This window comes from Capsaspora owczarzaki (assembly GCF_000151315.2).
Source record: "Capsaspora owczarzaki ATCC 30864 unplaced genomic scaffold supercont2.11, whole genome shotgun sequence".
NCBI classification, from domain to species: domain Eukaryota; class Filasterea; order Ministeriida; family Capsasporidae; genus Capsaspora; species Capsaspora owczarzaki.
Window position 1 is genome coordinate 624,014 of NW_011887302.1, and position 15,694 is coordinate 639,707.

The window sequence follows — 15,694 nt, forward strand, 5'->3', positions numbered from 1 at the left end:
GCGCTTTTCCCCGTTCGTTGGAGACGGACACTGACAGACCATGCTGCTTTGCAGACTACAAACGTCCGTGACCGCAGTTGCATTCTGCGATACAATGTAGTCCACGACTTCGGTCGTCCCACTCAAAGTACTGTAGAACCTGCGCCAAGCACCCGCCGTCTATGGTTTTACGGCCGCGCTGAAAGTGAGCTATCGCAGCACGACCTGCAAAATGATAAATAGTACGAGAGACCATCGATGACAAGCTTTGCATGTTCAGGTCAAGCGATGGATCCCGTGCTTGTGCCTGGGGGCTTGGCATGCGATAGTTACTGAAAGATTTGGTGGAAAACTCGATTCGACGGATATTGTATTAAAGTTTCACACACATTGAAACATTGGGCGAATAAAATGAGAAATGCTTGCATCTGCTACAGAGGAAAATCCCAGCATCCCAGCCTAGTGGGAGAACGAGGCACCGCCGGAAGCATGCAGACTTTGGGCGGTAATCCAGCCGCTAGTAGGCCCAGCAAGGAAGTCAACAAGATCGGCAATGTCGCCCGAAGTTCCGAGTCGCTTGAAAAGACTGGCCTGCTTGCCCTGCTCTTCCAATGCTCCCGGAAGCATGTCAGTTGCAGTGTAACCGGGAAGGACAGTGTTGACAGTGACGCCGCGTTCGGCAAGCTCCGCAGCAAACAGTTTCGTGTATTCGTGAATCACCGCCTTCGAGGGAACGTACACGCCGAATCCTTTCAGGGCGCCAAAACTAACCGCCGCAGTGCCCACATTGATGATGCGACCGTTGTTGCGAATCACCTTTGCTGCAGCTTGCAGCAAAAAGAACGGACCCTTCGAGTTGACTGCAAACGAGCGATCAAAGTCCGCCACCGTGACGGCAGCACTCAGGCCTCCACCGACAAAGATCTGGCACATTCAAACGTGTTCAAGAAAGATATGCGCATGAGCCCAGTTAGCTCACGGTTCATCCACAACAAATGTTCACCCGTTGATCCAATCATTTTGATTTTTGTGTTTGTTTGTTTTTGTCGCGAGTTCTTACACCAGCGTTGTTCACAACAATGTCCAGACCGCCATAGAGATCGACAGCCGCTTGAACGAGCTTTTCGCCCTGAGAGGTGTCATCTCCAATTGTAGCTTGAACAGCAGTGGCGCGACCGCCAGCCTTGGTAATCGCAGTCACGACTTCGTTCGCGGCGTCCGCATTGACGGAATAATTGACAATCACCGCCGCACCATGAGCACCCAGATGCTCGGCAATGCCGCGTCCGATGCCACGAGAAGCACCCGTGACAATGGCAACCTTTCCTGCAAGGATTTGAGACTTGTCGTGCGTCATGGTTGCTTTGGTTTCTGACTTTGAGAACCTCGTTAGTTGGGGAAGTCCGCCAAACACCCACGCCAACACCACTCAACCCAGATCGTACTTGAACAGTAGTAGTAGATGAATTACTATTAGAGAAATAGAAGAGTGACTTGTTCGGGGGATTTGCTTAAATAGGGGCAAAATGATCCGTGAGCGGCGAATTCGCACCAACAAAAGATGTTACAACGCTCAATCCAACTCTTTCGATTGGGGGAAATCGATCTTCGGTTGATTACATCAGAGAGCATATGCTCAATTCCTCCGCGTGCGGCGAAAGTCGGTGGTGAAAATGGTGGCCATGGGGTGCCAAACAAACAGCAACAGGCCTGCTCCATGCTCCCTAATCCCTATCTGCCCTAACCCCCAACCCTGCATGCCCCGGGACAAAGTGGAGTATGATTTCAAAAACGACGATTTCATTAAGGTGATTACATGGCAGACAAAAACACACACAAAACAAAAAACCGCGGTTGGTTCTACTTTCGCATCCACGCAGGTTTTCGCTTTTGCTGGAGACGCTTGACATGGCCACGACGGCCCTGTGCATTGCGTTGCTCGATTTCCACAAACTTTCGCTTGTGGTACTTGCGCAGCCGGTCATCGGCCATCAATTCGTCCACAAGCGTGTTCTTGCGCTCCTTGCGGGTCAGGCGAGACGAATAAAACTCTGTTGGGCCCTCGACAACGCGAGCAATCTGCACCGTCCAACAGCAAACAGAAAGCAGCAACACGGATGATTGTTTAGATGCCTGTATGTTCCCGCCTTCTCTTTGCGTTCTCCCCATCCGGTGCTTGAACAAGCGATTGCTTGAACTTGCACGTTCTCTCCCCGTTTCTCATTCGCACGACTGCAGGTACACACCTGGAAATGCTTCGGAAGGGCCTTGCTGTCGGATCCCTTGAAGTGCTTCTTGGGATCGAGGTAGTTGCGCATGCGCAGTAGTCGCAGATCGCGCTCAACCTCGGGCGTCAAGTTGCCCACTGGCAAGTCGCCCCACTTGAGCTCCTTCTTCTTCCTGCCGGTGGTCTTGTCCGTGCCGCCGCCACCACCACTGCTTCCCGTGCGTGCTGTCGATGCAGCTGGTCCCGAGCGTGTCTTGGACGACATTGCGACCGACTGCTGCGTGACGGCGTCCAGCAGCGACTGGGTTCCCTGCGCCTCGCCGAGTCCAGCATCCAGCGCCGTTGGCAGCACGCCCGACTCCCTGCGAACACAGTCCAAGCAAACGTCAACCAGTTTGTCAAAAGTGACAGTGCAAGTGACAGTGAAAGTGAGTGGTGTTGCACAGTATGCAGTTGTCTGCTGTTGGTTCCATGTGTTGCTTTACATGCGCATGCGATGGGACGCCTTGACAATCTCGCCGAATGCAGTGTCCACCAGCGCAGCCATCGCAGCAGCAGCAGCAGCAGCAGAAGAAGAAGAAGAAGAGTCATCCACTGCTGGAGACGAGGCCGCTACTACATCGACAGCAGCAGCAGCAGCAGGAGTCCGACTTGCTCGCGTCTTCATTGTGTTTTTTCCTGTCTGAGACGTCCACCTGAATGAGTGAGGAGTGGTGGGGTGCAAACTATCCCTGCATTTCAACAAGCGTTTCCTCCTAAGTTTGCAGTGATGTCAACGGATCTCACTCTAACGGAGGGGCAGCGGTGTTTGATGATGCCTTGACTTCAGAATCTCCATTGTGATGCTTCATTTTCATTGAAAAACGCCTCAGTGCTGCTGTCTGCAAAAGTGCTCAACATCCAACTTGCTCTCTTTGTTTTTTTTGTATCTCCAACAAATCTCAGACAATTCCCACACCCATTTCCTTTGTCGGCCTTTCTTCCTTATTCAGCAATCTCCATCCATTCCCACTTTTTTTTTTTTTTTTTTTTTTTTTTTGTTTCATTCATTCATTCAATTCACTACAATGCCTGCGATTCCGCTCGTGACGGTGAACATGAGCGAGGAGGACGAGGACCTGCGCCTCGTCGTCAATCCGGACGCCCTCGACATAATCGGCGAGGTCGACGAGCATCTCGCTGTACGTTTGCATTTGGATTGAAAAATGAATGCGGTCGTTACGTCCATCGAACCAACCGCATCGAGCAGAACGAACGCCAGATCAAAGGTCGCTCGGAGGGCAAGTCGTTTGTCTCATTGCGTTCGTCAACCCGCTGTTGCCTTTGGAAATCCGACGGGACTGGCGCTTTTGCTGGGGATGTGTGGGTTGGAAGGGGAAAAAAGTTGGAATTTTTGGCAGGCTGCCGTATGGAGTCAAGTATTTAAACGTGCTCGACTGCTACTCTTGTTCTCACCACCGGTGGTACCATTTGCTAACCCTACGCCATTCCTACTGTGGATTGCATTCTTACACACACACTCTCTCTCTCCCTCTGTCTCTCTCCCCCTCAATGAGCAGCAGCAACGCAGTGTTCTCTTGGTCGTGCACTCATCTTTGATTTTGCGCTTTCTGAATCGGATTTCGCTGCCAGGTCGTCTGCGTCGCTGGATTGTATCGCACTGGAAAGTCATTCATTCTGAACAAGCTCGCAAACCAAACCGGCTGCTTCTCGGTCGGATCGACCATTGGTAATGGATATTCGATATGAGTTGCAAGTCAGCAATGTTGCTGGTTTGGCTTTCCCCCCAAAACGAAACGAAACGGGCAGTTCGCCTTGGATTGAATCTGCGTACATTTCGCGCTGGAGACTGACTTGCCTCGACTCTCACTTTCAATGCTCATCCAGAGCCATGCACTCACGGAATATGGATGAAGCTGCTCGACTCGGACGAGATTGACGATCGCTTTGCTCGGCTCCTTCCTCGGGGAACGCGAGTCCTGCTGCTCGACACTGAGGTTTGTTGTACCCAATTGGGCAATTGGGGAATCTTGTATTTGCATAGGCGAACACCATGCAAGATCATCATCATGATGATGAAGATGATGATGATGATGATGGCGACGACGCCCGTGTCAAGAGACTGACTTGGTTCTACGTTGTCGTCCGTCGTTCACGCAGGGGTTGGGCTCGTACGCACGGTCGGAAACCTTCGACGTCCAGCTCTTCTCGTTGTCGGTGCTGCTGTCATCGCTCTTCATTTACAACTCGACCGGCAGCATTGACGAAGCTGCGCTCGACAAACTTTCGTTGGTTGTGGAGCTCACAAAGCACATTCGCATCCAAACGGACGAAGACGTGCAGGATGCGCGCGAGCTTGCTGCATTTTCGCCTGCGGTAGGCCATTCTAGGCGGTGATTGGCAAGGAAGGCAAGCAGACAATGTGTCGTGCTGGTGCTCACTGCGTTTTTGTGTGGGGGTTTGTCTCTGAGACAGTTCTTGTGGGTGGTTCGCGATTTCTCTCTCAAGCTTCACATGGATGGCCATGACATTTCTGCACGACAGTATCTCGACAAGGCGCTGCTTCCCATTCGTGTACGAAGCACACTGCTTGCTCTGATATTGTACAAAAGTCGATGGCCAAACGTTGCAATCTGATTTCGCCCCACTTGCTCTTCTTGCGCTCTTGCACTCGTTCAGGGCGACGTCGAGCAAGTTCGCACTAAGAATCTCATTCGCAGCTCTATCACTGCCTTTTTCCAAGAGCGTGAGTGCAAGACACTCGTTCGCCCCGTGAGCGATGAAAAATTGCTCCAGAAGCTCGACACGCTCCCGCGAAAAGATTTCCGTAAAGAATTTATCGAGCAACTGGACGATTTCACAACCACCGTTTTCAAAAAGACCCGCGTCAAGCGCCTCTTCGGCGAAGCAGTGAACGGCCGAAGTATGCAACACGATTTATGATGCAGTTGGGTCTGGACTTCTGGTTTTTGCATTGGTTTGGTGCTCACATGCCTGCGGTGACGCGGTTTAGTGCTGGTCAACCTCGTCCACAACTACGTTGATGCCATTAACGCGGGTAGTGTCCCAACAATCGGTACGGCATGGCAAAATGTCGTTCAAATCGAGGGCGAGCGTGCGTTGAAAGAATCCCTCAAGCTTTACAAGGACCGGTATGAGACACAACTGTTTTTGTTTGTTATTTCGTTTTGTTTTCCACAACGCTGGAACCTTGGTAGCAACCGTTGCTCTGACCTGAACATGTCGATGCCTCAGAATGAATGAGCTGTTTTCTGTCTGGAAGGTCATGGAAGCGGAGGAGCTGACTGTCAAACACGAGCAATACTTGCTGGACGCTGGCACCTTGTTCCGCAAGGCCACGGTTGCAGCGCTCTCTGGCACTTTTGAGGAGCAATTCCGTGTGAGTTGGGCGTGGTGTGGAGACAGTTGTTTCATTTGGGCTTTTGCACTGTTGTAACTTTGAAACTGATATGCCGTCCGCTTCAGACCGGAGTCAGCACCATGTACGCAGAGTACCGCAAGCAAAACGAAATGGATTCGTTGACACTCTGCACCAACCTGATCAATGGCTTGGTAGCTGACGTTCAGCTTGAGGACGTGACCGACTTTGATGAGCTATCCGACGTGTGGACCGAGCTCGCCGATGAGAAGGTATTGCAACGGATTCAACCTGATCGATATGCCACGCAAAGGACTCTGCAGGACTTGTACTGATACTCGTGAGTTGGTTTTTTCTGGCAGTACCACCTTGAGGCCAAAGGTCCCGCCAAGTACAAGGTCCTCTGCGACGTGCTCAAAAAGCGACCGCTGGAGCATGCACGGCGACTGCTCGAGCGTTCGATTGCCAAAGAGGCAGCTAAGGTTTGCTTGACTTTTTTTTTGTTTGTTTGTTTTTTTGAAAGGGTGGAGAGGGGCATTGCTGCTGACACACGGTCTTGCTCACAAAATCGTCGTACTTTGTCACCCCTTCAGGCTGAGCGCAAAATTAAGGAGGCTCAAGACCAGTCCGCAGTCGATTACGAGCGCCTCAATGTGCTGTATGGTACCGTGGATGGCGAGTGGAAGCGCTCTCTGGCCATGTACAATGACCTCAAAGAAGAGAACGGCTCCCTCATTCAGACAATTGCTCGTTTGTCGTTAGCCATTAACGACATGTGAGGTTGCGAGCCGTTGATTTTTTTTTTGTTTTTTTCGAATTCTGTAGTTGGTCTTTTTGGCAAATTCTTTCATTTTCGTTTCATTGGATTGCTTTGTCTGACATGTCAAAGTATACTTGTATTACGTCGTGCTGTATTGACAATTCGTTTTTCAAGGGTACAGGCTATATAAATGCCACTCACATGACCGTTCAACCAAAAATGGAGAGTGCAGACAGGACAGCAACAGCGAGTCCGATCAAGGTCACGGACGCGGTGAGCGACGCAGAGCTGTTGATGTGGAAAGAAATGGACATGCCAGGGTTGATGTTGCTGCAAGTGTCCGCGGGGGTGTGGCCGATGCCACGGCAGGCAGTGCAGCCCGAAACGCACTGAGCATTGTACCAAACTTTGCTGTTGCCGAGATCCACCGCTTGCATGAACAGAGCAGAGCCAGAGTGAGCCACGCAAGCTCCACTGTTTGAAGTTTGAACAATGTTGGTGCCGGCGGCGCAGGTGCCACTGCTGGTTGTGAAGGTCGAAGTCAGCGACGTGTGCTTGAGAACATTCACCTTGACCCACTTGCCAGTAGTGATGGGAACGCAGGCGCCAAAGTTGGCCGTGTTCGTGGTGGCACATGCTGCACAGCCTGCATTGCAGTTGACACTGTACGTCAGCTGAGTGCTGGAGATGATGTTCAACTTGAGGTAGTTGCCAAGATTCGCGCTCTGAACGCAGACGTTGTTGGTGGTGGGTTGCATTTCCACCATCTGTCCAGCGCATGCGCCGTCGGTGAACACAGCAAAGGCGCCGTCGTAGGCCATTGCAGACTTGGAGAGTGCAGCGAGCGCGACGACAAGGAGGAGGACGCAGGTTGCAATGCGGGCCATGATTGGTAAAAAAACCCAAACAAAATCTGCATAGATCAAAATAAACAAACAACACATTCATGAGAACAAGTTTCCATTTGCGTCGTGATCTCGTCACCCCCCAACATTCAAGTCTCGCTCGCTGCTCTCTCTGTCTCTCTGCCACGCAGTGTTAGCTGCAGTGGGTCATGTACACAATGTCCTCTCCAATCCACCGCTAGGAAATCGACGGGAAGACAACGCACAGTGAGAAAATCCGTGATAGATCATTTTTGTTTGTTTGTTTTTGGAAACGCGTAGATCAATCTATCTGTTCCCTGAATTCCCATTCACTCGCGTTGGCTGCACCCTGGCAGTCGCGCTGTCTTTACCGAATGCGTTTCATCGCGCATACTAAACACACGCGCAAAAACGGCTGCTTTTGGTTTGGGGTGGCCGCAAAACGCAAAACCGATCAATTTCAGTTTGGGTGGCATGTACAAGGTGCAAACTACGACGTGCGATTTTACCGAAAAAGAGAAGAATGAACTTCACAAAAACTTGGATAGGAACAGAATTCAAAAATCACAAAATACTAGTAGATCAAATGCGGCATTTGCTGGTGGCAGGAATGTACGCAACCGAGAAAAAGCGAGACAAGAGTGGTTGAATGTGTGACACCTTTATAAACAGTCGTTTGAACAATTCAACAATTGCCTTAGCACACATCTGGACAAATAGGTCGACACAATCACGGTTAAGCAAGAATGGAAAAAGCAGACAGGACAGCAACAGCGAGTCCGATCAAGGTGACGGACGCGGTGAGTGACGCCGAGCTGTTGATGTGGATTGAAGTGGACATGCCAGGATTGATGTTGCTGCAAGTGTCCGAAGGGGTATGGCCGATGCCACGGCAGGCGGTGCAGGCTGTCCCGCAGTACAAGTTGTACCAAACTTTGCTGTTGCCGAGATCCACCGCTTGCATAAACAGTGCTGAACCTCCAGTTTGAGCAACGCAAGCTCCGCTATTCACAGTTTGAACAGTGTTGGTGCCAGTGCTGCTGCAGGTGCCAGTGCTGGTGTACGAATTGACAGTCAACGACGTGTGTTTGAGAGTGTTCACTTTGACCCACTTGCCAGTAGTGATGGGAACGCAGGCGCCAAAGTTGGCCGTGTTCGTGGTGGCACATGCTGCACAGCCTGCATTGCAGTTGACACTGTACGTCAGCTGAGTGCTGGAGATGATGTTCAACTTGAGGTAGTTGCCAAGATTCGCGCTCTGAACGCAGACGTTGTTGGTGGTGGGTTGCATTTCCACCATCTGTCCAGCGCATGCGCCGTCGGTGAACACAGCAAAGGCGCCGTCGTAGGCCATTGCAGACTTGGAGAGTGCAGCGAGTGCGACGACAAGGAGGACGCAGGTTGCAATGCGGGCCATGATTGACGATAGATCAAAAATCTGTCAAACCGAGTTGAGATCAGCAGACCGAAAGAAAACAGGTAAACAACAAACAGCCGCGCGTGCACGTTCCACCCAACCACATTTCTCGGTCAATCACCTCCCATGCTGCAACGTTCTTCCATTAGAAGTGTCTCTGCTTAACTCAGACCCAATGCACACTGCGCAAAACTGCGCGAGAGACACAAGGTTCTCGAGTCGCGTAACGGTTTGGTAGATCATTTTTAGATCATTTTGTTTGGAACAATTTTTCCCACCTTCCAACTCTGCTCCACCAAGACGACAACACCATTGCCTCCATCCTCCTCATCAGGAATAGTATTATTATTATTATTATCATAATCATCATCATCATCGTCGTCGTCGTCTTATCGCGCATTGCCAGCCCCTAAAAAACAATGTGCCTGGTGGACCATTGAGCCCTACCGATCAATTCAAAACGTACATTTGGCAAAAAATTTGAACTGAGCACATCCATCCAAATTACATCAAGATCAAAAACACGGCATTTATTGGGTGACGGCATTTATTGGGTGACGGCATTTATTGGGTGACGGCATTCATTGGGTGACGGCAATGTACGCCAACTAGAAGTTGCGGGCGACAGATTCTGACTGCAGAACATGAGCATCGTGCAGCGCGTCGAGAGCACACGCAGCAGACCACGCCTGGACTGGGCTGGAGTCGGCACAGATGGTCCCGTTGGTGTTGGTCAGCTCCGTCAGGCCTAGCCAGGGCGAGTCGAGTAGGGCCTCGCGATACCGTGCAAGGGCTGCCTCGACGATCAGCGCCGTCAGATGACCGTCGTCCTGCGAGGACGATTCTGGCACAACAGAGGCCCTTTGCACGGGGAAGGAGGTGCGACGATGGATCTCGTGGACGCGTGGAGCGGGAGGGCGGGCCGTGGCCGCAACAAAGTCACTGCCATCCTCAGAGCTCAGTGTCGTCATCTTCATGCACGCACGCAAAAAGTAGCCAGTGCACCAGACCCACTCCGGCCCCTGGTGGTAGTTGAATCCACGGGACGTTGCGTGGTCGGTTGAATCCACGCTGTTGACATAGTCACCGCGATAGGCCCAATCCTTGGGATCCAATGTGCGCATGCCTAAAGGCCCCACCAAGGTCTGCTCAATCACCTGCAGCGCAGCAATGGCCTTCTCGGGGGAGAAGAGCTCTGGTGCAACCGTCATTGCGACGCACTGATTCGGACGGAGCTGGTAGTCGCCAAAATGCTGGGTGGCTCCGAGCGTGTCCTTGTAGATGCCGCGACGATTGACCGTTGCGCGGTCAATCGCATAACTGGCATCCATGACCGGAAGCGGTGGTACCCAAAAGTACGGCTCGAACGCGAGTTGAAGACGAGCATTCCACTCCTTGTACGACAAGAAGCCGTCGTCCGGTCTCGCAGCAGCAAGATTGGCGCGGCGAAGCGCCTCGACAAACGCCGTTGGCTGCTGGGCCAGAGCGGCACCAACACTGGGCGTGGTGGCCGCCGCCTGCACATCTCCAGCTGCAACCGTCACACCCTGGAAAGCAAAGTCTCCGTTGGCGCCGAGATGAGCCAGCCAGCGCACGGTCGACTTGACAAGACCAATGATTTCAATGTCTGCGCCGTCTCGTGGTGTTGCGGGCTGGCCGGAATTGCCCGCGCGAGCAGACTCGCCCATCTTGTCCATCCACGTGCCGCAGTTGTTGGCATTGCCGCCAAAGACAAAGCCCGTCACAGGATCGAGCGCAATCCGAACGTTAAAGCCCTCGTCGCGCATCTTGTCGTCAATCCGCGGACCTGCGTTCCACTCTCTGAACGCGATGCCAGTGGCATGAGCCTGCATGATTTCCTGGACAATTTCGGCCAAACTCATGACCACGGCTTTGGAAGAAACGCCTTGCTCCGGCTTCCACTCAAACTCGCCTGCAGCTCGGCCCGCCACGATCAAGGGTGAGGTGGAGGCCGAGGCCGAAGTGTTCAGAGGGCTGTGGTGGTGGTGCTGACTGTTGTTGTTGTTGTTGTTGTTGTTGCTGTTGTTGCTGTTGTTGTGGACGAGCCGAGAATGAGGGTGCTCCGTTCTCGCGGCGGGAGCAGGAGGCAGATTGCTCTCAACTGTGCGGTGGTACTCGTCACACTTGGCTTGGTCGTTGTAAGGGAAGATGCGCACCACCTTGGCAGCAAGAATCGCCGTCCCTTCGGGCGCCATGGAACAGTAGTCTTGCAGCGCTTGCAAAAACCACCAGGTCGCGTCGCGGGCATTGTACCGTGGGTTGCGCCCGCTGTCGAGCAGGTTGGGGATGAGGCCATGTCTCAGTGTGGTGGCAAAACCAAGCAGCAGCTCACGCGCTTCGGCAAACCGCTGCGTCACCAAAAACAAGCCGCGCAGCGCAATGAACGTGTCGCGACCCCAGCAGCGCATATAGCCGCTGGAAAAGTGGGGTAGGCCCGCGGCCAGCGAGACGGAATGCGCGCTCGGAATCAGGCCGGGTCTCATTGCTAAGAGTGGCGAGTGCTGCATTTGGCCAAACAACGAGATCGATGACAAGCAGAGCATGCGCGTCAGCGCCGAGCCCTTCCCGATCGCCGGGCCCATGAGTTGCCAGCTATGATACAGGAGCTTTCCGTGCAGGTACGACACAATCATGTCAAAATAGGTGGGGATCAAATGCCGAGAAAGCCGACAGAGGAAACCAAACATGGTCTGCAACCAACGCCCCAGGCCCCGCGTGGCTGGACTGCATTCAGGCCGAAGCAGACGGTTGGCGCAGTAGTCTGGCAGCCAGTTGCCACGGCGCAAGTTGTCGCAGAGAGGATGACCGAGATCATTGTGCAGGGTGACTTGTCTCAAAATGCGAATGAGCCCATGCAATCCGCAGTACACAAAGTCCCCGATGCTGTCCAAGTGATAGACACCATCGCGGCCGGCGGAATCGTTCCGCTCCTCGGCATCGCACCGGAACAGGATGTAGTTGAGGTCGACCAGCGTGAGATGGTGCAGAAGATGACGCAGCTCAGCATCGTGGGCAGTGCCAGCGACTTCTTCGCTCAGCACTTCCATCCCAGGTTGGGCAGCCAGCCTTGGCGAAGAACCAAAGACCACGCGAACGAGGGGGGAGTTGAGATTGAAACCGGAAGAAGTTTGCCGTTTCAAGCCGCCGCCACTCCCGCGAGCATGGGCATCTCCTTCAGAGACGGGTGAAGACGAGCGTAGGACTTCTTGGACATCCGTGTCGATTGCGAGACTTTGCAGACTGCGATTGCTGCCCGAGCCGCTGCGCGCAAGGCCTTTCGTGAGTTTGAGCATGTGCTTGTTCGTGATGGTGGAATCTGCCGCGTGTCGCACGGCCAGCATTGTGTCGACCGTGTCCTGACTGAGACGGCGACGCAGACTATCAGCAGCCTGCTGCACCTGAACGGGCGGGATGACCTTCAAGACAATCACTGCACCAGCAGGGAATGACTTGAACGACAGCGATTGCACCACTTCTTGTTGGGCAACGGACGTGTCGGTGAGCACGATAAACTCGGATTCCTTCGGACTCAAGTCCTGCCGAATGTACAGCTTGTGATGGAAGCCGTTCAGAAACTCAGAGCTCGGCTTGTACGGGCGCACGTGGTCCTCGAGCAGCATGGCTTCAAAGATGATGGACGAGCACGTTCCCGTCAGCAGCAGCGACGCATTGCACGAGCGATCTTGCGACGGGGTGGAATGGTAGGCAGAGTGCGCAACCATGACAATCGACTCGTGGGTGATGGGACAGTGCCGCGTGATGGCGACGACGTTGTCAGTGAGCCGATCCACGAAGGTTTGATTGAACATGTTGGGGATCATGCTTCGATGAAGACTGTTGAGGATGGCCTTGGCCCGCGTAATGCCACTGTCCAGCGTCGTGATTGCGGATGGATCGAGGCTGGGATTTTCGTCGGTTGTCTCCACCCACGAGCTGTAGTAGCGCGTCTCAGTCACAACATTGACGGCATGCGGGAGCAGAGTGTCGTAGCCACGGCTGCTCCCCGTTGCACAGCAAGCCATCGCCACGAACGCCGAGTTGGGCAGGGTGTCGTAAACAGTGCGCTTCTCTGAAGGGAGCGGGTTGTCGTGCGTGGTGTCCATCAGAAGCGCGTGGCAAGCCGTCGGCACGAGGGGAACAACGGTACCAAGACGAAGCAGCGAGCCGACGGGCGTCCCGCTGTACATGTGGACAAAGTGCGCCAGCTCCGCTGGGGCGGCGACAGACATGGCTTCGCGGATGAGCGAGTGGATGCCAAGGCGATTGACAAACACCTTGTCCGTTGCATCCGAGCCAGTGAACAACTCGGCGACAACGTACAAGTCTGGGTTGATCTGGCGAGCCGCGTCCAGCAGGTACTCTGCCACCGGTAGCGGCGTTGTATGGCAGTTGTCGATGCGAATACCATGGAAAATGCGCGCCGTCTGAATGGCGTACTCGCGCATGTGCGCCCACAGCCACGGCGAGTCCGAGGGTTGGGAGCCGTACCGCAGTTTGACGCAGTCGCCCCACACAATCACCTGTCGACGCAGGTACGCCTGAGAGTCCGGCCCAGCAAAGTCCCGGATGGGATCCCATGCCCAAATCCAGCCGTTGTTGGCCAGAATCAAGCTCGGGGTCACGGCGGCCTCAACCGTGTGTGGAGCAACGCGCTTGGTGCCAAGCTCCGAGTCGGCAATGTGCGACGCAGACCATGGCTGGATGGGCTGGACGAGGCGCTGGAAGGAAATATCGGCCGGGACTTCGTCAGGCTGGCAGGTGGCTGGCACAGGGGACGGGGCGTACGCACCGGGAAGCACGGTAAAGTACGGATCAAGCAACGGCTTGGCCAGCGTGACAGCCGGCTTGCGAGGGCCTTTGGGATCGAGGCGTTCGTAACGAAGCGTGTTGCAAATGTTCTCCACGATGGCATCCAACAGCGCGTCCGTCTCGTGGTAGATGGGCAGGTTGATCCGGTCGAGCGCATCTCGGAAACGCCGGCAAGCTTGGCCAATCAGGTTGAGGAGTGCAGGGTTGGCATGCAAATCTGCCTCGGACAACGCTGCAGCCGCGTCTGGGGTGCGGTTTCGCAGGAAGGCACGGACTTGCGTGAGGGCGTCGCGGCCATACAGCAGAATAGCCACGTCCAAATCGGCAGTGCGCTCAAAGCGGTCTCCGAGGCGGTGGCGAGACGGTGGAAAGATGTGAGCCAGCTCCTCGTCTGCAGAGAGCTGGCCCGGCAGATCGTGGCGAGGTAGTTGTGAGTCGGACAGGAGCCGCGTTCGAAACTCGGCCAGGGCGTTGTCAACGTGGATGACAAAGAATTCCCAGAGCGCCAGGCTAGGCAGGACAGCATCGCGCAGGTACTCGGCGATATCGTGAACGTGACTTTCTGAGGTGATTTCTGCGCCAAGTTCAGGCAAGAAATTCCGCGCAAGGTCCCGAGAGAACTGACAAACCGCGGCCTCGACAACGTAGGCGGCTCTGAGATGGCGGCTGTTGTCCAGGTTGAATCCCGCCTCGGGGTGAAGCGGCAGCCAGGGCGAATCGGGGGACGTGTGGTTCCACACAACGTCCGAGACAGAAAGCGTGTCGTGCTCAAACTCGAGCTCGTGCACCACACTAGCGAGTCGCTTCCAAGCGTCTTCAGTCGACAATCCTGGGAAGAGTGTTGGATTGAGGCGCAGCTGGTCGCTCAGAGAATACGCAGAGTTGGAGCCGCCCAACGCCTGCAGCGGCGTAAAGTGAATCATGTTGTAACCGGCTTCCATGGAGGGCTTCAGTCGGCGCTCCCAGTCATCCACCCGGCCAAGGCACTTTGACAAGACCGTTTGCATGCAGATCGCGTCGAGTTGCAATGCCAACCCGCGAATGAGCAAGTTTGGTTGGACGACAAACGCGCCAGCGTATCGTTGGCCAGGAGAGCTGCGGATGGGCATGGGTAGGTGAGTGGAAAGTCCTCGCGAGAAGCATGAGATAATTGCATCTCAAACCCCCCCCCCCCCAAAGCGTTGGAGACGGAAAGCACTCAAAACAACTTACTGATCGCGCGGGTCGATGGGCTCACAATCGACGTAAAACTGGAAGGCGCCCGACCGGTCGATTTCAAGGTCGGCAAAGCGACTGCCAGAGTCAATGGCGGATCCCGTTGTCACCGTTTGCCTGTGTTACAACGGAGGGAGAGAGAGAGAGAGAGAGAGAGAGAGAGAGGCGGTGTAGTTGGAGTGAGTTATCGAGTCGAGGAGTGAGTGAAACAACAACGGGGGAAAAAAGCCCGCCTCGTGCATGCGTTGGCCCTCGCAAAGCCATGCAGCAGCGTTACCATTCTAGATGAGTGTAGACGTCGCGGTTGAACGGTCGAAGACGTGGTGCTTGGGGAGCTGCGGCCTCCGAAACGACCACTGTCGGTAGGACGGCCGATTCGCCGGCGGCGCCTTGGCCGTGACTGGCAGCGCTTGCCAGCTCGTTCGACCCCACGCTTGACACGGACGTCCTTGGCGTTGACGATGATGAGGCACTCTCGGACTCGGTCATCGCTGACGGGTAGTTGCAGTAGAGATTGACTCGAAACCCTTGCAGCGTCGAATCTCGCGCGAATCGCAGCACGCTCCCTGCGTTTCAAGCAGTGAGGGGGGTTTTTTCAATGGTCAAGCACACTTTAGGTGAGTAACGCGCTGTTTCATGCGAGTCGTAGGAGCCGAGTCGCCTGTCCTTTCATGTTTCGTTGTGTTTTGGTGCTGCACCTTTGGGGAGCGAGTAGTGCTGCGATTCAGCGAGCGTCTTGCTGGCAGTGAGGAGCAGCACCCAGACGATGCGGCCGTCCGACCGCGGCTCCATGCTCGGATCCAACTCGGGTGCGAACGACATTGGAAATTGAAAAGAGAATTGAAAAAAAAAAAAAAAAAAAAAAAAAAAGAGGACTAAAAGTAAGAAAAATGGATCAAAGAAAATTTCCTATCGACAAAGCAACTCAGATCTGAGTCACATGAAAGCAGAGAATAGTGAAAAACGACGAGGAAAAAAGACGAAGAGAAAGGGCACAAAGGACAAAGGACAAAAAGTCATT

General features: G+C 54.0%; 6 protein-coding genes across 6 annotated transcripts; 1 reads left to right on the forward strand and 5 right to left on the reverse strand.

The window, feature by feature from the left end:
- Nucleotides 1-438: 438 nt before the first annotated feature.
- Nucleotides 439-1,336, reverse strand: CAOG_06401 (dehydrogenase/reductase; the record flags this gene model as incomplete). Its single annotated transcript, XM_004345100.1, has 2 exons — nt 439-903; nt 1,040-1,336. 2 exons carry the CDS (start codon nt 1,334-1,336, stop codon nt 439-441), a joined length of 762 nt encoding a protein of 253 aa, XP_004345150.1.
- Nucleotides 1,337-1,770: 434 nt separating this feature from the next.
- On the reverse strand, nt 1,771-2,919 carry CAOG_06402 (hypothetical protein). The gene is made up of 3 exons (XM_004345101.2): nt 2,692-2,919; nt 2,226-2,568; nt 1,771-2,058 (listed from the first exon to the last, which is right to left on the reverse strand). The coding sequence occupies exons 1-3, from the start codon at nt 2,871-2,873 to the stop codon at nt 1,840-1,842; spliced, it is 744 nt and encodes a 247-aa protein (XP_004345151.2). The 5' UTR covers nt 2,874-2,919; the 3' UTR covers nt 1,771-1,839.
- A 299-nt stretch (nt 2,920-3,218) lies between these two features.
- CAOG_06403 (hypothetical protein) lies at nt 3,219-6,495 on the forward strand. The gene is made up of 11 exons (XM_004345102.2): nt 3,219-3,387; nt 3,839-3,935; nt 4,094-4,203; nt 4,367-4,582; nt 4,682-4,780; nt 4,886-5,129; nt 5,220-5,358; nt 5,462-5,606; nt 5,693-5,857; nt 5,948-6,067; nt 6,179-6,495. The coding sequence occupies exons 1-11, from the start codon at nt 3,274-3,276 to the stop codon at nt 6,362-6,364; spliced, it is 1,635 nt and encodes a 544-aa protein (XP_004345152.1). The 5' UTR covers nt 3,219-3,273; the 3' UTR covers nt 6,365-6,495.
- A 59-nt stretch (nt 6,496-6,554) lies between these two features.
- Nucleotides 6,555-7,232, reverse strand: CAOG_06404 (hypothetical protein; the record flags this gene model as incomplete). The annotated part of the gene is made up of 1 exon (XM_004345103.1): nt 6,555-7,232. One exon carries the CDS (start codon nt 7,230-7,232, stop codon nt 6,555-6,557), a length of 678 nt encoding a protein of 225 aa, XP_004345153.1.
- Nucleotides 7,233-7,947: 715 nt separating this feature from the next.
- Nucleotides 7,948-8,628, reverse strand: CAOG_06405 (hypothetical protein; the record flags this gene model as incomplete). Its single annotated transcript, XM_004345104.1, has 1 exon — nt 7,948-8,628. One exon carries the CDS (start codon nt 8,626-8,628, stop codon nt 7,948-7,950), a length of 681 nt encoding a protein of 226 aa, XP_004345154.1.
- A 541-nt stretch (nt 8,629-9,169) lies between these two features.
- Nucleotides 9,170-15,509, reverse strand: CAOG_06406 (glycogen debranching enzyme). Its single transcript, XM_004345105.2, has 4 exons — nt 15,372-15,509; nt 14,951-15,239; nt 14,671-14,790; nt 9,170-14,553 (listed from the first exon to the last, which is right to left on the reverse strand). Exons 1-4 carry the CDS (start codon nt 15,493-15,495, stop codon nt 9,237-9,239), a joined length of 5,850 nt encoding a protein of 1,949 aa, XP_004345155.2. The 5' UTR covers nt 15,496-15,509; the 3' UTR covers nt 9,170-9,236.
- Nucleotides 15,510-15,694: the final 185 nt, after the last annotated feature.

Bases quoted from the DNA above. Each gene is read 5' to 3' on its own strand.
- CAOG_06402 (XM_004345101.2), bottom strand. From the start codon at position 2,873: ATGAAGACGCGAGCAAGTCGGACTCCTGCTGCTGCTGCTGCTGTCGAT. The intron at 2,569-2,691 runs GTAAAGCAACAC...CTGTGTTCGCAG, and splicing joins GCGTCCCATCGCATGCGCAT to GGAGTCGGGCGTGCTGCCAA. The intron at 2,059-2,225 runs GTGTGTACCTGC...TGGACGGTGCAG, and splicing joins CCCTTCCGAAGCATTTCCAG to ATTGCTCGCGTTGTCGAGGG.
- CAOG_06406 (XM_004345105.2), bottom strand. From the start codon at position 15,495: ATGTCGTTCGCACCCGAGTTGGATCCGAGCATGGAGCCGCGGTCGGAC. The intron at 14,791-14,950 runs GTAACGCTGCTG...GTTGTAACACAG, and splicing joins GTCTACACTCATCTAGAATG to GCAAACGGTGACAACGGGAT. The intron at 14,554-14,670 runs GTAAGTTGTTTT...GCCCATCCGCAG, and splicing joins CCCATCGACCCGCGCGATCA to CTCTCCTGGCCAACGATACG.
- CAOG_06403 (XM_004345102.2), top strand. From the start codon at position 3,274: ATGCCTGCGATTCCGCTCGTGACGGTGAACATGAGCGAGGAGGACGAG. The intron at 4,781-4,885 runs GTACGAAGCACA...GCACTCGTTCAG, and splicing joins AGGCGCTGCTTCCCATTCGT to GGCGACGTCGAGCAAGTTCG. The intron at 5,130-5,219 runs GTATGCAACACG...GACGCGGTTTAG, and splicing joins CGAAGCAGTGAACGGCCGAA to TGCTGGTCAACCTCGTCCAC.